General features: G+C 34.8%; 2 protein-coding genes across 2 annotated transcripts; both read left to right on the forward strand.

Annotated features, from left to right (window-relative positions):
* The first annotated feature begins 787 nt into the window (after window positions 1-787).
* LOC145770813 (uncharacterized) lies at window positions 788-12,047 on the forward strand. Its single transcript, XM_082582539.1, has 10 exons — window positions 788-864; window positions 1,686-1,811; window positions 2,503-2,701; window positions 4,590-4,700; window positions 5,753-5,953; window positions 6,940-7,089; window positions 8,111-8,270; window positions 9,993-10,095; window positions 10,553-10,664; window positions 11,617-12,047. The coding sequence occupies exons 1-10, from the start codon at window positions 832-834 to the stop codon at window positions 11,718-11,720; spliced, it is 1,299 nt and encodes a 432-aa protein (XP_082438665.1). The 5' UTR covers window positions 788-831; the 3' UTR covers window positions 11,721-12,047.
* A 1,935-nt stretch (window positions 12,048-13,982) lies between these two features.
* Window positions 13,983-22,679, forward strand: LOC145771318 (uncharacterized). The gene is made up of 10 exons (XM_082583065.1): window positions 13,983-14,174; window positions 14,565-14,689; window positions 15,921-16,037; window positions 16,664-16,786; window positions 17,347-17,521; window positions 18,391-18,493; window positions 20,599-20,726; window positions 21,562-21,663; window positions 21,982-22,081; window positions 22,488-22,679. The coding sequence occupies exons 1-10, from the start codon at window positions 13,987-13,989 to the stop codon at window positions 22,611-22,613; spliced, it is 1,287 nt and encodes a 428-aa protein (XP_082439191.1). The 5' UTR covers window positions 13,983-13,986; the 3' UTR covers window positions 22,614-22,679.
* Window positions 22,680-22,888: the final 209 nt, after the last annotated feature.

A 22,888-nucleotide genomic window follows, 5' to 3' on the forward strand; every position in this document is an offset into this window, starting at 1 on the left:
ATTTTTATTTTTAGTTGTTATTTCGAGTTTTGATGTCAGCAAAAACTTGCGCTAGTACAGTAATGACAAAGCATTTTGCAGTAGACAGATCTTGAATCTTTGATGTAGTTAAACATTATAGCCCTGACGTACCATCGACATAACGTTAGCATTTCATTGGAGTGGCTACGTTTTGATCACACAAAACAACGCCTCGGGCTAATTTATGTTCGCTTTAAACATGCCCTGCTAGTTTGTAAAGAACTATAAACTTGCTTGATGGTCGTCACATCAATGTTTCAAAACACTTTCAGCAAGTGGTAAAGCATGTGAATTATCCTTGAGTGATTTGAACTTGAGAAAAAAACATTGCTTAATTTCAACCAAGGCTGGCTGATTCGTAAATTGTTTTGAGACTAATCAATTGAGCAGTTTACCAATAAAAATTGTGAAAATTTGAGAAATGCAGTACTCTGACGAGCATAGTGCAATCAAGCCAGCGAAACGTTTGAGCTGTAAAACAAATTGTCGTTATTTAAGAATTGCAGTTTTAACTCACCTCAAAATAGCTTATAGTAGCGTACAGTATATGCATCAGTTAATAGTAGGCTATTGTAACCTATATGCCATCAGATCAACAAAGCTGTTTTGTATATTATTGTTTATTGGATTTAGACAGATTAAATAATTCTTTTATGTTGGTATGAGATAAAAATGATGATTTACCGGACTAAAGCATTTGATAAATGGAGTTCCGTTTTCTTGCTTTTCTGGTGGGCAATTTTTCAACAGACCATAGCCCAGAAGACCTTTCCAAGCAAAGTATCCTACACGGCAAAGAGATTGTATGAAATGAAGTTGGACATGAGACCAATATCCGTTCGGGTATGTACCAGTTTGTAAGCTATTTTAAACTTAAAACATTTTTGTACCATAATAACTAGTGTATTTAGCCTATTGTTTAAATTTTAACCACTCATTCAGTACGGTACATCTTCAAATCGATGTATGACATTAGATTCTAATGATTAGAAAGATAGTTTATCACTCTTCCATCTCTGGCCAGTGTAACTTAATTTTACTTACTGGATAACTAAACAAGAAATTACATGCTTGTGTGATCAATAAAAATAACTGCCATAATAATGAAAAATCTTCAACGAATAAGAAATCAAGGTTTGCATTATGTCATCTTTATCTTAACGTTTAAATATTACTAAAACAACCAAGCCTTTTTGCTGTTTTTCAGTTGGTCAAAAACCCAGAACTCGGCAGTCAAGTTATCCCTGTTTTTGACTAAGTTATGGGCACACAGTAAAATGGTTTTTGCTTGTTTCTTCGTGCCACATCAGCATGCACTTGGGTGCGTCTTTTATCCTCGCATCACTATAGGCTACTGCAGATGGAGTACGACCAAGATAGCTTCGACATAGGCATTGTGGTTTTACTTTTTTGAAAAGAAATTTTCTCCAGGAGGAAAGCATTCCATTAAAGAAACTTTAATTTTAATACTGTGTCTTTCTGGAGCTGTTTATATATTACTGGATAACTAAACAAGAAATTACATGCTTGTGTGATCAATAAAAATAACTGCAGTAATAATGAAAAATCTTCAACAAATAAAAAATCAAGGTTTGCATTATGTCATCTTTATCTTAAAGTTTAAATTATTACTAAAACAACCAAGCCATTTTGCTGTTTTTCAGTTGGTCAAAAACCCAGAACTCGGCAGCCAAGTTATCCCTGTTTTTGACATGATTTTTTTGTCATATCTGCCCAGAAGTGAAATTCGCCGAATACCGGACCTTACCGACAAAGTCAATACCCCGAAGGTAACATCATCATAGCCCACTTGTTTATTTCGATTGCGATCCAGTTAATCTAGAATGATTAATTACTCTAATACTGACTCTAATATATTATGATATATAGTCTCCGGTCTGAAGATGATCTCTGTAGAAATAGACTATATATGAAAAAAAATCAGTAGAATTCAAGAATGCTATCGTAAGAAAGCGGACCCGTTGGATGGCAACACGAACTTTTCTACGATAATATCACATTGCAGGTCACCTTCAGTTTGTTTAAAGGTTAAAACATATTAGGCTATATATATTTTTTTTTTTAGGCTATAGCTTTATGTCGTTATTATGGTTAACAAATGGTGGACTTAGATTTATCTTAAAAAACAATGGCACTTAAATGATATTTTAGAATTATCAATTTTTCTCACTTTGAAACGTTGCTGTTGTTAGCCTAATAGCTTTTTATGTTATTAGGCCTACTCAATGCGGTAGAGTAGCTAGAAAGAAATTTTTAGGAGGCCAAAAGGAACTGTTAGAAGGACAAACATCATTCAACATGAACTACCATGGCATTAAAACGGAATAGTATCACAACATTTTTAAGAGGGCGATTGCCTCCCAAGCGCCCCGTGGCTCCGCCCCTGACTCAATGCACAGCTGAAAAAACACTGTTTTTTCATACATAGCACTGATTAAGGCATAGATTAATTTTGTTTAGAAAATGGCTTCCCAGCAGATTGTAACCGACTATTCATCGATGGTCATGCCTAATTCAGTCGGGATACTTCCGGACAACACGATAGACCAACAACCGCCTTATGTATGGTGGATAGCCACAGGATCATTCGGACCCAGCAGTGGATTTCCAAACAGCGAAGGGGGAATTTATCTGATGGATATGACGCATAGCCCTTGGGGTAGGCTACGTTAGAATTAATGATGTTATATTATATTGAAAAGATGTCGTTTTTTTGCTTAAACAAACTTTTTTTAAAGTTCAATTTTTTCAGCCAATAGAAGTCTTGATCCATTAACATATCGGCCAGGTTATCAAGCTTTGCAGCAATTTTTAGAATTTTAGGCTTGTTTGGAAGCATAATATGTTTACACTTTACATTCTACACCGCATGAATTCACATATCTGTTGCTGTGTAACTTTTTTTGCACAAATTGAATAGTCTTCTATTGGGTTGTGGTTAATCTTAATAGCTATAATAATAAAGTGTGCTTTTGTATAACGTTGTATCTATCACAGATATATTCATTTCTCTTCAACGCTTTACAAAGCAGACTATAAGACTTTTCTTGACTAAGCATGCTATGAGTTAATTCTTGCTATCTCTAATAAATTACAACGAAACAAAATGAACTTCAGTAGTGACGTTATTTTTTTTGAGCTGACACAAACCAATTATGCAACAACGCGTTTTTCATCATTAAAAAGCGAAGTAATTAAAATAGGGATCTGATTGCATCTAGCTTAGGATGAATATGCAGTTATTGCGATTTGGCTTTGTTTCAATTTAAACGCATTTAATTAAATATTGCACGTTTTGCAGTTGTGTTTGGTTTTAAATCTTTATCCTCGGACTGACAAAGCCTTGACAGATTATTTCTGGTAGTTTCGCATTTTTGTTGAAGATTTTGGCACAGGACCCGTTACCGAGATTGACAGAGTGAATTTTCGGATTGTTGAAATATTCTAGCCGGGGAATTATTCCATCCGTTAGGTGCCGCTGAATGGAGAGCAGTCTTTAGAATGCATTGCTCAAGCGCACACCCCGAGAATCGACCCAGCGCCGCTTAATCTTAAAGCTTTTTCGTCCACAAAGTCACGCGCTAACCAATTAAGCTAATTGATCCTAACTAACCAAGTTCTAGCGTTTACTATTTCAGCGTTTTTTATCCAGATCTGAATCAGTCTGTTAGTGCTAAGAAAGACAAGTTAGCATTTTGTGTAAACACATAGATTTTTGAACTTGAATTTTTGTTATTTGTTATCAATTATATCAAGATATCTTTCGTTGAAACGAGTATAAAGCTACCAACAAGTCATCTAAAAGTTTCGTGCAACGTTTAGACAATAAACATTTACGTGAGTTTTCTATTTTCGCAATTTAGGGTGGCCTAGTAAACATAGTAGTTCAGGCCGTTGTTTTTATTTCTGACCATCACAACGAAAACAATGTAGGCTATGCCAAACATAGCAGAGGTCTAGAAAAATGTAAAAACGACAAAACGTGACGTTATGACGTGCTTAATACCGAATTAGGATAATCAGTTTAAAATTTGGCACACTATAGCAACACCTTGGTAGTAGCCGTAAAGTAACGTAAAGATTTGTCAACTTACAGTACATTTGCTTTGAAACACAACGAGATATTTGAAACAAGATCTTCTTGTAATATTCGAATCTTGTTTTTTTTTCGATTTATATTGATAAAAGACGCTTTTCGACCAGCTGTCATAAAACATTTTTACTGGTCATTTTGTAACGTCACAATAGGATCAAAAACGAAAAGGAAACAGAGTTTCTAAACCGAAATTCTTAAATTTAAATAAATACGTGAGGGGAATAACATTGAAATTGGCGTCAACAAGTAACCTACGTTATATAAGTAAGTTTTCACATGCTTGAAAAAGGCTAGATGCATGGTTGAAAAAGTTTACAAGTTTATGTTTTTATCATGATACAGGCAGTACTGTCGCTGCACTGTTTTAATCTTATTGTACAATGTAAAAATTATGCAAGAAATAAAAGTTTGGTATGCTCTACAGATACTGTTGTTCTTGATTTCGTTTCAGTGCCAACGCCTATTTACTCACGGAAGCACTACGGTTTCTCACATGTTGAATGGGTTGACATGAACAGAGATGGCGCAGTAGATTGCATCACCGTGCAGGGAACACTCAACAGTGAGTTAATTATGACTTCATAACTGACGATTCAAGAAAAAATTACGTATGCATTCGTGAAGATATCCCACTAGTTCTTCTTGGTCATATCGGAAGAACAAAGCTTTACACTAAAACGTCTGGATGCTAATCAGAATTTCTTTGTAGCAATAGTCGCAATGTTAATTTCATTTATGAGGTGGTGAACATAGAGAGTCTGCAACGTAGAGAGTCTGAGCGTTGGGCTCGCAGTCGAGAGCCTGCATGTTCGACTCCAGCCACCCGCAATTGCTGTTGTTTCTCTGGGCAAGAAACTTTACGATAATTGCCTCTACCCAGTGATCGATTTCGAGTAATGGGTAGTACCAAATTTCAGTCATAAGTAGAGTAGACAACCGGAAACAGACATTGCCGTCGGCTGCAGCGTGGGTCAGGTGTACGTCGGAAGGCGTACACCGACGCATAGCGCTCAAGCCCGCTTTCCCGCAATGCAGGATAAAGATATGAAAAAAAACAATTGCTTTCCTGAGGTTTCATATACCATGACAATGCGCATCCTTACTGCAAACTGCCTATAGTATAAAATTTCCAAAGTTTACAGCTAACCATAGTTGTACAATACTCGAGTAAACTTTATTTTGCTTCAATATACTTTGTGTCTGCTTTAGAGGTGCTGATTCGTACGTAATTTTGTAAAATAATTTCAATGGTAATAAGAATGCAGCTCATAAACTCTGTTTTTATATCATTTACATTGTTTTTAATTTTATATCAATGCTCAATGTCCAGCATATCGGCACCAAAAATTAGTATCAAACAAATTTATCATTTTTTCACTATAATATTAGCCTATAACTCTTGTGGTTACGTTAAAGCAATGTCATTCTGACATCACCATCCAAAGCCAAATCTGATTTGAAGACAAAAGCTATGCTCGGACACGAATTGGAGCCTGTGACGACGAAGAGCCTTTGGTTTGTTATAAAGTTATTTTGATGCGGTGTTTTTGAAATACTGTACTGTAATCTATTGCTTTACTTGTTTACTTAAAAACTTTGATATTTCGTTTACAGAAGCGTCATTAGTTTGGCTTTCTCAGCCAAGAAAAGAAAGTGGGGCGTGGATAGCTCATCAGATATCAAATTCAACAGCTGATGTTGGTGGCACGGATTTCAAAATCATGACTGTTAAATTGCGAAGAGGTCTAGGATCACGAATGTTAATAATTGTAGCCGGTCGACGAACGGCCACACTTACAGCCTTTTGGGTGGACGGTGAGTGTGAACTTGCAATGTTGAGGTTTCTACGGTGCGTTTGCTTAATCTTGGAAGGAGGTTTGATGGCCTCTTTGTGTTCTAAACTTGTACTGTAGCCTAGATTCTTGAAGTTAACGTACATTCGTTTTAAAGTATTGATTGACTGAATGATCGCACTTTGTAGGAAGGGCATAAGTTATGAGCACACAATAAAATGGTTTTTGCATGCTTCATCGTGCCACAAGAGCATGTAATATCCTCAAATTACTAATTTAGATGGAGTATGACCAACACAGCTTCGACATAGGCTTAGTGGTTTTACTTTTTTGAAAAGAAATTTTCTTCAGGAAGAAAGCATTCCATTAAAGAAACTTTAATTTTAATACTGTGTTTTTCTGGAGCTGTTTATATATTGCTGCTTTATTTCTCTAAACTTGCTTTAGCTCTTATTGTTGCAAAAGACCAAAAATATATAGGGAAACGTTTCGTTGCTTTCTGACTGAGAAGATGTTTTCAATTGTACGTTTACTTAAGCTTCCCAGTTTTGGTAATGCAATGCCAGCAAGAATGCGAAGTCCTTCGATATAGGTTCCAAAAGTGCCTTGATTTTACTGATTTTAAGATTTTTTTACTGTTTTCATAACGCCACTAACAACAGATGGTTTTCGAAAAATCGTCTACCCGGCACACTATATCACATATTTTATCAAACCTTACAAATCTCTTTTCATAATATTTACTTGTTTTCATTTTTCACGTCTGTGTGCATTTGTTTGTTGTTTTGAGCCATATATTAATTTTTATCTTTGCCACTGCATAGGGCCGCATCATTTCCATTTCAAATTGTTCGCTGTTTTGATAGCGATTTTTTATCCACTTGTTTAATTTATTTTACGACCAGTAAAAAGACTTTCAACATCACATTGAACTTGATAATAAATTCATTACGCTGCTCCACCAACCAATCTTATTTATTTTTACGTACAAAATTTTACGTTTTTTAGACTCAGACAACGACTGGACCCAAACCAGCAACATAAAATCAACAATCATAGCTCGAGGCGAGGCTTACGTCAACGTACAAATTTCCGACTTGAATGGAGATAATTCTGAAGAAATTTTGACTTCAGTAGCTGCTTTTGCCGGGAGACCTGGTAATTTTGGGTTGGATTCTGAGTATACAGTACAAGCTTATTTATTTGATTAATACAGTTATTTTTTTAACTAGAAACGATACACTCCAAGAATGAAGACAGAACGAAATAATTCCTAACCTCCAGAAATTCTAAACATTTAGTTACTTTTAAACCAAAGTTTGTAGTAACTTGGTATAACCAAGAGGCAAGAGATGCCTTTCTGTTAAAATGGGTGCTTAGCCGTCAAACATGTATGTAGTTTTAGTTTGGGAATGGGGAAGCTGGAGATGTTGAAAACATCACTCACATCCAGCAAAACTGGAATGAATTGAGTGGGCGTAGTGTAGGTGCCGGTAAGGAGCTGGCCGTGCTACCGAACTCGTATGATTATTAGTGCCGTAGCTATATAGTCACATAATAAACTTGTCTTCTCATAGCTGCCACTAATTATCTGAGAATGGGATAAATTTTAACCAACTTTTTGGTAGGAATGCTTTAAAATACACACAATGATTAAACGATTTTTGCTTTTATTTGTGTACGCTGTCCTCTGAATGCACAATCAGCTTGACATTCCATCACAAAATATGTTGAGAAAATTGAGCTCATAATGCCAAAGAACTCTGCTTGATTAATCTTATACTTTAAGTCTACATGTCAGTATAAAAGATTGATGTAAAAATAGTCGTGTTAAGCTTAAACTGAGTCTTTCCTTGTTTCCTATTTGCAATTATGTCAAAAACCTTGATGGATTGTTGATTTTTAGTCCTATTAGTTATTTCCAATTTGGCTTTTGTTGGTTCTGTAAAAGAATAAGCACTGTTGGGTGCAGTACCAAATTTTCTGAAATAGGCTACCAAATTTAAAAGCTTCAAATTTTTCGTTGTCATGTTTTCAGAAATGGGAAATATTATAAAGGAAGACGTCACAAATGACGGTTAAAACTTAAATACCAGGTTGAACAAAAAGTTTTTTTTATCCTAGTTTGAACTGAATCGCTGGTAAGAATCTAAATACTGTTTGATCCATTACTTCTTAGGTCGTTTACTGGCATTTGAAGCTCCAAAATCTGGATTTGGATTCGGGGAATGGCGGAAACGGATTCTTAATGAATGGCCTCTAACAGCATCCACATATAGAACACTAACCCCTGGTCCGGCATATCCATTTTTTGTGGCTACCAGAGATATTCAATCATCGTGAGTAACCGAAGTGTTTTAGTTAGAAAAATATGACACTATAGGTCATGAAGTTTAGATGCAGACAGATTTAAACCTGTATTATGTATTATCTATAAAGAGTACGTAACAATCGTGTGAAATATCATGTTTGCGTTTGTCTACCAGAAATAAATCATATTCAAATGTCGATTTTATCAGCGTTGTTGAAAACAAATTCTAAAATGTGCAATTCCAACGGTTTTATACCGTTTTTGCCATGGTAAAAGTAATTATAATGATTTAGTTTCGTCTTATTAGAATAATTGTAAACTATTCGTAAAATTAAGGAAGAATCTTACAGAGTATACCACTAGGATCCACACTAGGACTACCTTTCTATTATTCAAAATGATGAAATAGGTTATATGAAGCTGTGCTTTAGTTCTCCAAGGCTATTCGCAATTGCAGTGTTAAGTTATTATAAAATAAATTTATTTTTTTAACAGTAGCTCAAAGTTATGAACAGGGTTGTGTTAAGCGTTTCCCATACCCCAGGCCGGAGTGAGCCTACGGCTGTTTTAGAGCCCATTCATTTTAGTTTGTTCAATGCTTTTTAGCTATTGTGAGACAGTAGAAAACGTATAAGTTTGGTATTGATTTAACTGTTAAATTTAAATGCAGCAACATAAGAGATAAAAAGTGAATTAAAGAATTTCAACTTTAAAACAAACTTCCCCAGTTGACAATACGAATTGAAATCGCATTTTCTACGTTTCATTTCAGGATTAGTGTTAAAGCGAAATTACAGAAGAGCAATGTCAAACAAACGATCTGAGCACATACACTTGAACGCATGAATCCAATATGCAAATGACAATTTAGTCGAACAAAATTTTTCTCGGGTATATAAAGAAGTGACGAATCAAGAGAATTAGACGATGACGAATTAAACGAACTGAAATTTATACAAAAGATAGGAATCCTGCCAGAATTGACAAAATGTGTCGAATAAGGCGAACTGAAGAATTGAACGATGATAAATTAGACGAATTCTACTATACCACTATCTTCTCGCTTTCTCGGAAAACGTCTTTCAACAGTTCATACAACAGGACTTTATTATCATTAAACACTCATGAAATGGCGAAGATGTTGGGTGTTAACAGCCAGCAGCGTTGACAGAGATGGCCTAACTAGGGTATTCGTTTGGACTAGAGATGATTTTATAGCTCAATTTGTTTTCAGCAGAGGCTTGTATTCGGAAGGAAACTCCACAATGCTGAACTGTTTGGAGCTATCTTGTTACGTTAGAATATTTTGCGTTCATTTCAATGTCTTGTTTTTCTAATGACAAAACATGCGTTATTTTTTGTTGTTATTTTTTTTGCATTGCCTTTGCATTGTTATGGAGTCAAGAACATCATGAAGTCCTAAGAGATTGTAGAGTCAAAGTTGAATATTTTCGACATGAATTCGAAACCCATGTTTAAAGCACAACAAAAGTGCCATGAACCCAAAGAACTAAAACAATAATTGAAACATGAAAACTAAAACAAATCAAGTTATTTCACAAATGTAAATAAAAAACGACCTGTTTTAGCTGCAAATTGTATCTACATTTGTGAAGTAAACAACGATCATGCTCCAAACGAAACTCTATCTATTCCAAATCCGTTTATATGATTAGCAGACTTTAATATCAACTGCTGAATTGTTGGCATTTTAACTTTTTTTTCTAAAAAATGATGCTTGTCTTTTCAGACGAAAACCTCATATTCTTGTATCAGGAGCAGATAACGGAAAAGTTTACACCTTGTCTCCAGATTCCTGGAGCCCGTTCATTTGGGATTACACAGTGGAAGAGGTTGTATAATGTTTATTGCTACACTATATAAAGATAAAACGAAATGTAAACTGCACGAATTAGGCATGACTACTGGACTCAATAAGGGAAAAAAAACTCTAATAGCTCCTCGAGCGATTTTCGGAAATTCCATGTACAGTATTGTATAGGCTACATTTGAAAACCACAAAATGTCAAGTACAAATAACTAATGATTTTTATGCTTAAAGATTATTTTATTTCGCCTTGGTTTTGTTAATAATTCTGGACATTAAAACTGTTCTTGCTTATAATATTATTTCAAATTAGTTTCATTGGCCTAGTTCTACTTTTTGATTGCAGTTTTTTTTTTTTTATAAAGGAACGGAAACTAATTTACTTCAGCCACATTTTTTAAGGAGGCGCGTAGAGAACATTTAACGTTTTATACAATTTCGCATGGAGGTGTAATTTGTAATATAACCGTTGTTTTTTTTAGATTTACGCTTCAGATGCTCCTATTGGAATTCCTGCTGTATATGACGTTGAAGGAGATGGAAATTCAGAAATTTTTATTCCTTCAGGAGACACTATTGCTGTGATGAGATATCGTAAGTTCAAGCTAGATGATAAATACTTGTATCAATTGCGTAACTACAATACCTTTAAAAAAAAACGTTTGTTGCTCTTCTTCTTCTTCAATTGCCTTGCCTGAACCAGGCATCGACGGCCTCAGATGAATAATTAGACCAAATGTTCCTATTATATGTTGCATGGATGATTTTTTCTGTTTTGTCGTTAAATTGTTCCAGATGTGTTTGTCTGCCAGGTGCCCGCTTTCCAAAAATTTTACTAGTTAAAGAGAGATGCTCCAGTTTTTGCTTTCTTATTACATGGCCGAGAAATTTATATTGTCTGGTTTTCATACTTTTTAACAGAATTCTGGTTTGGTTAACTTGGTGTAGAATTTCTTTGTTTGTTTTCTTTGCCAGCCATGAAATGCGTTGCATTCTACGAAAGCACCACATTTCAAAAGCATTAATCTTTTCTGCCATTTTTGTTGAAATATTGTTGCTCTTACAAACACGTATGATAACAAGTTAAATAAAACACTTATAAACAAACGTTAAAGTCGCACAACGTTAACGTTAGGATTAAACTTAAAGTTGACCTTTATTTTCTCTGTTCACGTGTCTGCTAGGTGTTTTAAACAATGATAGAATATAATATAGGCTCAGAAGCCTTTCAATTAAAATTCAATCGAATGATGAAATAAACAGTAACTGAAATCAGTAGGGCTCAGTAACTTTCATCATCGTAAATACGACTTCATCATTATCTTATTCAAATACTGTTGGATGAATTTCATTTAAAGAAGATGCTGAGTAGGCTAAGCCTCTTTTTAAGGGGGCTAAATTGTATCCAATAAAAACTCAAATTTACAGGAATACGACATTGCCTGTTTTACTCTGTCTTTCTCTATAGTATTTTAATTCTATCATGAAAGCCTGGTAAATTAGTTTAATCAAATAGTTTTATGAAACAAGCACATTTCATTTTCAGAACCATCTAGAGGAAGGATCAAGAGCCTCCCCTCGCATCCACAAATATGCTTTATGTTTTTTATATCACTATTTTTCTTTAACTTTATTTGGAGAATTCGGTAACAGATTTTGTAGGATATTCATTTAACACACGTAAAACTGTTTTGTTTATGAAATGAATGTATTATTCTAAATGAAGGTAGCGTGTATTTTAATGCCTGCACCTGAAGACAAAAGAAAGCACTTTCATCTGTAATTTACACAAAAATATCAACATATGCTATCATAAATTGTTATCACATAATTTAATCTCATCCTAGACCTACGGGAAGCTTCACTTGTTGTTATCCCTCTGCCACTTCACCTGTGGCGGAAATGTAGGCTACTTTTCTGACTTACGAGTGAAAAAGTGGCTGAGATCATCTGATGTGCACGATAAATGTCTATCCTGGTTATTTGTGCTCAGAGAACAATATCTTTATTAATACTGGCTGGATCTTGCACAGTGCCTAACAGTGTTAAGTTGTTCCAGTTCCATAAAAACATTTTTCTGCAAAATAAAAGAGCAAGGTATGAAAGAACTTGGCACACGTGAATCTAGTTTCTCGCTAAGTAGTTTTTTGGTAAGCATCGGACATTCATAGCTTCTTTTTTAATTAAAAAGGAGAACTTCCAAACAATTTTTATCAATGGTTTCTTCTCTTTCGTCCACTCTATATTATGTATTTGTTCAATTTAAGTCATTTCAATATACTAAACATTCTGTAATATTATAATGGAGTAAGCGCAATACGATACTTCTATGTTATTCTTTCAAAAAAGTATTCGACATCAGTTGTAATGTAGGCTTCACTGTACAATATAAAACATCTAACAAATAACAGTTTCAGATCTTAAGTCAGGCTTGAAACTTGCAAGCCATGAAGTTCACATGAAATAAAGATTTAAAGAAACTTTTCATTTGTTTAGTTTTTTTTGGCTTGATATCCAGTTTGTAATTTCGTTCTCACCAAGATACGCCTTTGTTGTATATAAGTACAGATTTGGAACAATCATTTATTTGCGTTTAATTGAATTTTGAATAAAATGATTTTTCCACTAAAATAAAATCAAATAACAACTTTTATACATTTCCTTGCTCATTTTACTGCAGACTATGCCTACAAACTTTTTGATACGATTGTACAGAACAGAACTTGATTCGCTGCCGAAACATGCTTGCTATCGGTATGAAAATATAGAATGTTTCTCGGCAGGCGATTTGTAGCAAGAATTGACAGCGATAGACACGTGTTTCGCCCATGAGGCTGGGCTCATCAGTATCGCACCGTATTCTAGCCACAAATTTATTCGACCACCGCTTTAGCAGTCAGTTTAACTCTTATCTTAATAGCACTGCAACTAAAAAAACGGTCAAGGCAAGGATGAGTATCCAAAAAATTGCTTAGCTTTGCTGAATAATGAAAAAAAAGCGATTTATTAGGTAGGTTGCCTGAATAGGCTAAAGATAAAATTATATTCTAAAACTAATACTCTGTAATGTTGATTTTCTACCTGATCAACAAGACTTAGGCCTACACGGACATTCACTGTACAAAGAGAAGCATGAGCATCAGCAAAAAGACTCCCTAAAAATAAGACGAGGCTAATGCCAGACTGAAGAAAACAGATATAATGGAGATTGAGTAAAGGTCAAAAGAAACTTTCGGGTCTGCAAAGGTATTAATGAATAACAAACCGAAATATGCAAAGGGATGTTGTCATACCTTGCTTGCAGAGGTATCACTCGCAATGGTTCTTAAAAAGGAGAAACGTAGAAATCGATGCGGCCTTCTTTCTTCATAACGCTTCCAAGCAAACCCATTACTTTTAAACTCTTTTGGTGAATGAGGCCTCCTCATAGGAGATGTTGGCCAGATGGCTGCAGTTTTGCCTTGTTGGCTGCAGTTTGGAAACTCATGTGAGAACAGCTGTTTCAACCGTTGCTTGGAACCAACTTCCGTTAGTATTATTGCAAATTACTGGTGTGACTTGTGTAGAACTTTTTCATGTGACCTACTTTCAAACAAATTTAATTCCTGCAGCCCATTTGCCAAATTTTGCAACTGATCGGTTACTTGATAGTAGTACCGGTAGCCTTGTTATCTATTATGCGCTTGTCGATTCTTTGTTATGCGAAATTATCTAAATAAAGGTTCTAATGAAGTGTGAGAACTCTGCAGATGCTTAGCTGGTCAGCCGCATGAAGCTATATATAACCTACATTATACTGTATATTAGACAACAGTTTGTTCAAACAAATATTCTACCCTTTACTTAATTGCCAAACTCACAAGCACAATCATTCATCTTCTTGTGTCTTTGGAATACGGAAGATTAATTGCATACGATGAGGTGTTTGGTTTTTCTTGCATTGACGGCATTGTGTGCTGCAGTCGACCCAACTCCTAAACAACTTTACGTGAGTGATACAGAGGTCTTTCCTGCCTTTTGCAATCTCATTAAGAACGATGTTTTAACCGGTGACCCATCAGAACCAGTATATGACCTCTCTTACAGCTCGTTTTCGCCGAATCCGTAAGTTTTATTTGATTTTAAATTGTAATATTTATTGCACAATATAAACAATATTTTATAAGATGTATAAGTTGTTCATCTTAATTAAGGGTTAAAGTAAACCTATTAGTAAAAACAAATTAAAGTCTCTTTTCCAATTGCTTTCTTAAAAAGTACGTTATTTTATTCTTGTCTCATTGTACACGTCTTTTTGAAGTGTCGCTAAAACTCCTGCTGTTAGTGATACAAAGTTTTATATTATCAATCAATCACACAACCAAACAAAATAGGTCTAGGTTAATTCTACTGTACTGTATTCTTACGGTAACCCTATAACTAAAGTTTGTTAGAATTTATTGTAATGATACCATGGGGAAGATACCGCACAGGTAAAATTTATTTGTATGTTAGACGTCAATTGGATCCTATCATGCGAATTGAAGGAGTAAGCAAAAAGTACCTCGACTCTACTCAAATGACGGGCACACTACTTTCCGACCAGCTGTCTTGGCCGAACCAAGTTGCATCGGTACCAAGTAAATACAATTCCGTTCCAATTAATTACACTTTCTTCTGGAAAACATAATAAAGTCTTCACCCAAAATGCATACATCCTTGATTCCTTGTGCATATTAATTGACTGAAATATTTTAAACAATAACAATATCATTTTTATTGAAATAAACGTTTATTCGCACAATTTTTATCATCCTTTTACATTTAAGTGCGAAGTGCAATCATCTTTATTGTTTACCACCTGTAAAACTCGCTTGGGCATGAAATCGATAAAATTTTCGCATTTTTTTTGTATTTGTTCGTCGTGATACCAGACGTGAATTATGACCTTTATCAGATTAGTTTTGGTTGTATAATCCTTTTTGCGGAGACGAGTCATTATTGACCATAAATTTTCGATAGGATTTAATCTGGTGAGTTTCCAGGCCAGTTCAACACTTTTATCTTGTTTAATTTGAAAAAATTGGTCACAATTTTTGACGCATCGCAAGGAGCAAAGTTTTGTCGAAACATTGCTGAACCATCTGGAAGCGTCTAACGTGACGCAATAATGTGTAATCTCTTTAAAATGCTCTTATTAAAGCCTATGAACTAACAGTATTAAACAACATGACTACCATAATAGAAATTAGTTTAGGATTGAATGAAAAAAGAATATCTTCAAAAACGTGAACAAACTGTCCTGAGTTAATTAATATGCACAAGGGTGTAAGTGAAGACGAAAATTAATGCCTGCTTATGCTTGCTAACGATTTAAGCTGTCACCTTGGATTTTTTTCTGACATGAATAATCAGGTTATAGCCTACTGTAGGTAAAAAATTAAAACTTCGCTGCAAATGCTACATCCAGTAAATTTCAGTCAATTCAATAGGCTAGCCTACTGTTTTATATTTAGATGCATAAGACACTATAGTATTAAATAATACGATTAAAAACATACCACACGCTAAAGTAATGGAATAATTTTACTAGTGTTTGCAATATAAGTTTAACTTCCTCAATAAATAAACTTATTGTAGGGAATAAGCCACAGAGACTATTTAGAATGAATAAAGAGAGCTAACTTTAAATCAGGAAGCATGAGTGCTTAATATAACCTATCTTGATTACAACACATAAAAGATTACAATTTGAAAAACTAAGTAAAATCATCAACTAAAAGAATGGAAAATAACTTACAACATACAAATTCTCCATTTTTGTTTTGCTCTGAGTTAAATTGATTAGTTTTATCTTTATTGCCTGCACAGGTGGGATATTCTCCCTTCCTTATGTTTGGTCCGCGTCAACGGGATTTTTCATGCAAGGAAAAGATGATGGTGATATTGCTCTCTTTAGCATGACTGATTTAATTGGAGGACAATCTAGTAAGGACAATGTATTTCTTGAATCACAGTTTCATTGTTCAATCCGACATTCCTGTTTGGTTAGCTACTTTTAAGTTTATCATAACTGAAATGCTTTTATGAGTATCTTGCTACCGCTGCTACTATTTTTCGAGCAATGGATTGTTTTAGGACCAAGAATGTCATTTGTATTGGATCTAATTGATTGAGTTGATTTAAAACATAATGTCCAAAGCGAACGTGATACCAACGCGAATTCAACCAATTAATAAAATAGACAAGATAGCATTATAGATCACTAGTTAAAAACCAATTCGCTGTAGCCTACAATAAAAGATAAAAACAATGCTATATTGCATTTAAGAACAATGCAATATTTTAGCTAAAACTAAACTTGTTTCTGATTAAGTTTATGTAGTTTACTTATAATAATGTTTCAATAATATTGGTGATGCTTTTAATAAATATGAAAATACTGAAATCAAATAAGATGCGAAAATACCCTTTAACTAAATTTGATTGCCACACTTTTATCTAACCATGAACACAAGTGATTTATGATTGCAATCGTCATGTTTTAGTTCTGTTTTTTTTTTTTTTAGTTTTGTAATTTTTTTAGAGTTTTTAATTCATTTGTTCTTTTACAGATCCTGTTGTTATCTCATCCAATCCCACAGGAATATTGTGGTACTATCATCGTGTAGAGTGGTATGACATGAATGGAGATGGCTTCAAAGATGCAGTATCTGAACGGGCGAATGGAGGAGGACGTGAGATGATAATGATGACAATGCAAGCCTTTTTATTAAAAAAAAAATTGTTAAACAATCATAATACTAATATGGTAGGCCTATTGGACCATTCCAACTCCATACCTTCAAACTTGTTCTAGAGAGAGAGACAAAATCTTTCTTATACAAATCCTCATCTAATTTTTGTTCCTGTTCAAATTTTGGCTTTTTATTTTATGTTTTTAAATTGCCTAGGTACGTGGAAGATTTTTTTTGAAAAAAAAACATTCTGTTTTGTGCTAATTTTGTCAAAGTTACAATTTTTTGTTATTTCGTGTGAAGACCACGTCGAGGCAAAAATGTTTAAATTCTTATTTTTATTTACAATGATGCCATGTCTTATTGAAGTGACTTCCGCTACTTAGTAACTCACAATTTTATCTAATTAACCTAATGTAATGTGCGACCAAAAATAAAATGTCACCCAAGATAAAATGTTTACATTCTTAGCTCTAAAAGGCCACGGTTTTATACTAAAGTAAGAGAATCAACCTCATTTCTTGTTTTTTGTACATATATTTTTTTTTGCATTTCTATAGCATCAGCTAACGTCACACAATTAGTGTGGTTTGAAAATCCTGGAACGTATCAGTTGACTCCCAATTGGGATGTCCATGTTCTTCAGGAAAATGTGGAAGATGTTAATTTCCGAATACACCAAATCCCTTTTAACGGAAAGCTTACAACTGCAATTATCAGCAGTGGATTTTACAGGTTAAAACAAACAACGTATTTAAAAAATTTAGAATTGTTTTAATAACTGAAAAATAAGTAGGCTATACTATTTCAGAGATTCTCAGCCTATTATGTCTATACATGGCGACTTGACGAGTGACTGAAATTGAAATAAAACTAGTCAGATTATATTTGAGCCCAATGCTACAATCATGGCTATGTAGAGATATCTCCAGGTGGCCATGCGGCAGTGTTTTTTTTAAGGTGTTTTGGGGGACCGAAACGGTCCCCCAAATTTCTCCAGCGGCTTCCCAAAATTTGGACTTGCAACTACAGTAGAAAAGTAATGGTTGTTTCTCGCTATGTCTTAAGCAAATATGGCTATTTTTTGGTATTTAAATGAAACACTTGCGGTCTCTTAAAACTACTTGGCGGTCACCCAAACCCAACCTTAAAAAAACCCTGGCCATGCCTACAACATATTACAACTTAATTAGTTCTAAGAGCTTTGTATTTGTAACAAGTGTTATAAAATTTTATGTAACTAACTTAATTGGAATTGTGCTTGCAAAATGAGCAGTTTGTCGGCTTATCGCGATGGCTTAGGGTAACTTTGAAACTTAAAGTAGGCTACTGTAATTAGGTACGGCACTACGGCAGCCTATAGTCGCAGAACAGGCAAGCGATTGTATTGCAATTGCAAATACAAAACAAAAAATGTTAATTTTTACGCTTTATCATGTAATTTCAGTCAACTGTGCGAAGAAGTTAGGGTCGTAGGAAAGGTTTTGCGTTTATAACGCTATAATTTAATTTTCTGGAAAAATTTAATTTTGTGCTGTGAACAAGGCTTACGACCCCCTTCTCTTAACACGTTTGATGATTGCGGTATGTTGTTGTTTTGGCAGCAACAAGCTTTCTATTGTTTGGAGTGCGACCGATGACTTCACAGACTTGTCGTCCATCCAAACTGTTGTCATTGACACATATGGCTGGTATTTCGACGTTGAGGTAACAACGTTTCATTTTTATTTATTTCTTGCCCACATCGTTTTTAGTTGTTTTGCTTACAACAGAACTGTAGGTCATTGTACAAACATTACATGACAATGATTTTAATTTGTCAAAAACTCTTTGATATGCCATACTTGTTCTCAAATGTTTGTGTTGTAGTACGGCATTGATGTTTCAGGATTAACCCCATTTGGACTAAGCTCTTTTTCGTAATTATTGACCTGACGTGTGGACGTATTCCATCCACACTTATTTTCTTACAACTTTTGATAGAAAAACTCTATGAGGTTGCTATTTCGCAAAGTTAGTGAGAAGTTTGTGACAAATCCAATAAAATGCTGAGTAGACAAATATACTCTACTAGTTTTTTACTATTGCACTTTTATTAAAAGTAGCCAGTATTTTTTTTAAATTTATGTAATGTCTCCGCCATATTTTTCGTACAATCTCACTCAAAAGATAAATTGTCAATTTAGGAGACTTTTCAAAATTACACATCGACTGTTTTAAATTTAAGTATGGAATGACAAGTTTGATATGCAAAAAGAAATAAAAATGTAGCTGTTCATCCGTAAAAAAAAGTTGCAAAACTTGCCCTAGTCTTTGCCCACTGCAGATTTCCTCAGGTCTGAATGCTAATGACTCAAGGCTTTTTAAATAAATTGCAACACAATTAATTTATCGCTTCTGTAAATAAAGAATCTTCAATGTTGTAAACCAGGGGTCACCAAATGGCAGCCCGCGGGCCGCATACGGCCCGCCAAGCCGTTATGTGCGGCCCGCGAAAGGTATCAGCGTACAAGTATAACCAAAAATACTTTTCTTGAGGAGTGAGCATGAAGGTACTTTCCGGGAAGCATATTTTCGCTTTGCACATGATTCCACCGACCAACCAATCAGATTGTAGTTCTAGGTGTGGGTCGCCTAAAGTTATTTCAATGCGATGTCCAGCCACACTGTCCCAGTGGTTGATTGAAACGTCTGTTTTCGAATTTCGAAATTGTCTGTGAGCATAGGGTTGCTTATTTTAAGTTTGTAAATGTCATGTAAACACTAGTGTGCGTTTCGCCGTTGTTGTGTTTCACGAGCAGTGTTCCTTCATGCAAGTTTTTGTTGGCAAAATAGGTCGGTGTGCCAACTCAATTTATAATAAATTAGCAAAATATTATATATAAATTTAAAGACTTTTTCTAGTTGTATCAAGAAAATGAAATATCTTTTGACAGGTGTTGGTTGTAGGCTATTATGGTTGTATTTTCATAAAACAACTTAATTCTTGTTGTATTATGAAAATATTTAGTTTGGTACTGCAAAATGTTGTTAATCAACAATTCTTGCCATGCTGATAAGCACCGCAAGTGACAGTTGTCTAATAATTATCAAAAAAATATGGTTTTATAGACTCTCACAAAAAGGATGAAAAACCAAATCATTGCTTTTTTAGAGGGAACACTGTTCATGAGTTACGATAGAAATTTTTTTTTTTCGGTGATTTCTAAAGCGTTTGTTTCATGGTGCCTGATTTCTTTCTCTCTGTTATTGGAGTCTATTTTTCGCTGATATGTTGCAGGTCACTATCATTGCCAATATTGCGATGTGTCAAACATTTCTTTGGTTACTGAAACTGTTAATTGCAAGATATCTTTTGTGCAGTGAAGTGACAACATCACTCTTGCTTTGCGATGAATATTCGGATGAAACTGCTCGCCTCGCTATAAGTGCGCAAAGCAAGTGGCCTCGTTTATTAGGCATTGTTAAAGAAGTCAAAAGTGTTGTTAAAGAAGCTTGGCCTGGCAGTAGCGTTGTTCGACTAATTTGTTGCTGCGGTATTCTAAGATAAATATTAACACCATGTAACGCTAGATACTGGGTACGACATGCGTTCTTTTGTAGCATAAGAGTCAACCTAACTAACATTTTATTAGTGCGACCCGCCACAGCTCTCCTTAGTGCCAAAGGGGCCCGCATGAAAAAAAGGTTGGTGACGCCTGTTGTAAACAATCCATCATTACCAAAATCAATTCATTAAAGCTTTTTACAGATTTCAAAGCGATCATAGCCTAATAATCATTTTTTTAAAAATTATCTTGAAACTTTCATAGATTGTCGATGTCAACAACGATGGCCATCTGGACATTCTAACGTCAACATGGAGCCAGAGTGGAAAACCAGGAGCAGTTCTCGCCTATGAATTTCCAACTGAGAACTGGATGACGGAACCATGGGAGCGGTGATTTAATGATTGTTTCTGCTTAAATCAATGGATCGCAATCGCCTTCTTCTGACTGTTGCTATCTTAGTAATGTTTGGAAAACTTTTTAGCCCACTCGACTAAGCTTCATTTAATTGATCGCCTAGTAGCTTCGCCTAACTTTTCGTCGTAGGCTACTGACTATTCAAATTATTTGAAAGTGTTTGAGTTTAGACATTTTTTAAAGCATCTTAAATTTACAAGTTCATTTCAGTTGTTCTTTTAGTTTTGACCACCCTATCATAATAAAAGCAAAAACAACTAAAAAAGTAGAAACAAGAAAACGCGAGTGTGAAGACGTGCTCGATACCGAGATAACGTAGACGTTACGTAAAACTATGAAACGTGTGCAACATGCTTGTTACAGTTAGCCTCAGCTGGACCGCCACTCTTTTCTGCCTCTTTAGGAAATGACAATGTAGGCTAAAACGGAAAGTTTACAACCACTGTTACAAATTATCTGGTCCGAGCACTTGTTTTTGAGTCACTGTAAAGCAAATTGTTTTTGTTTATGACAAATATGAAGCTACAACAACAACACTGGAGCCACAATGTGACAATAACACAAGACGTTAGAATACTTCTAGATGATTGAGCTGATATAAACTATCACGCATTTTTGTGGCCTTATTCTACAACGCAAAGGGACCACTTCCTTTTACTTTGGTCCCTTGGAAACAGATAGAAATCCTGACTTGAACTCAGTGGCGTATTTAGAAAGTTCCTGTAAAATAATGAAAACTCTAGAAACTGAAGACATTGGTGAAAATGTGGTAGAATAGTTTATTGCATAATTTCTTCACACTATTTACAGTCATATACTGCAAGACGGATACAAATCGTTCTTGATGGCCGGATCAGGATCTCCAGGGAGTGCTTCTGCTTATTGGCCAACAAAAAGCGTGGAAAATAAGAAGTAAGCATATATTGTGGTGGATAATCATCATTCAGAAAAATTAGTAGGCTTAACCTATTGTAGAACTGTTCAGTAACGCAAGCTACTTTATTTTAAAACAAACTAAGTTTTAATTTAAATAAAACCTACCTGTTTAGTCGTTTTAACAAGGTTAACCACTTCAATTGCATTTACACTAGGAATTTGCTGAAAATCTTCACTATAAGGTACATATTAGGCTACACCAATTTTGTGCATCTTAAAATATCTTTGAAACAATATCAATCATACTTTATGCAGAGGCTTGACCAATATAACATTGTCAACCTACATTTACAGCAAACCATATATAATGGTTTCTGGAGATGATGATGGACAAGCTTATATACTAACGGCAGATTCAGAGAACACATCTGATTGGACATATATCCAAACCACAGTAAGTAGGCCTAAGAGGAACTTAAGAATAAATAAATACTGCATGAAAAAAAAAATGATGTTGATACAAAAAAATACTCGGTCTTGGCGTTAGCTGTTTGGGTGGCTTTCCGATAGTGTTTACAACCGATTGTTTTGTAATTGCTTCTACAAGAATCCCAGCTTTTGGATAGTTGTGAAAACTTCTTGATAAATTATCCATTTTGTGTTGTTTCGAATTTTTTCACGATTTATATCAAGGGCGGCACAAAATTTGAAAAATCCTATCAATGTGACAAGTTAAATGTTTTGCAGTGTTATTTTTCAAAACTCGAAAAAAACAGGTTTTGAAATCTTGTCACGAAATAGAAACACTGCTTTCAAGCAGTAACTTCTTGTCACTTAACCAACGTGACTCTGTTTCTTAGATTTTCAAGGGAACAGGAACCGTCGGCGAGATCGCAATCGGGGATGTTGATAATGATGGGTTTACAGAAATCTTTATTCCGGCTTATACCATGAAGAATATTGTAGTCATGACATACAATGCATGATGTCGTTTAGATCAGCAATACAATCATAGTGAACCATATTGGAAGTGCTTATGATAAATGGTTTTTCGTCTTGGGTTTACAGTAAGCTACACATGCACAGAAAGTAGCTCACCTGACCACAAAAGATGCACTAAACGTATCACACGCATTTTTAAGTTGCATTAAAGCAAAATATCTATCACGTTGGAAAACAGGTTTATGTTGAAAATAGATTGAAGTTGCGCCAACTCATGCAACAGTAGCAGTCCGTCCCGTCAGCTCGGTGGTTAAGCGCT

The sequence above is a fragment of the Aplidium turbinatum genome, chromosome 5 (genome assembly GCF_918807975.1).
Source record: "Aplidium turbinatum chromosome 5, kaAplTurb1.1, whole genome shotgun sequence".
Taxonomy (NCBI): Eukaryota; Metazoa; Chordata; class Ascidiacea; order Aplousobranchia; family Polyclinidae; genus Aplidium; species Aplidium turbinatum.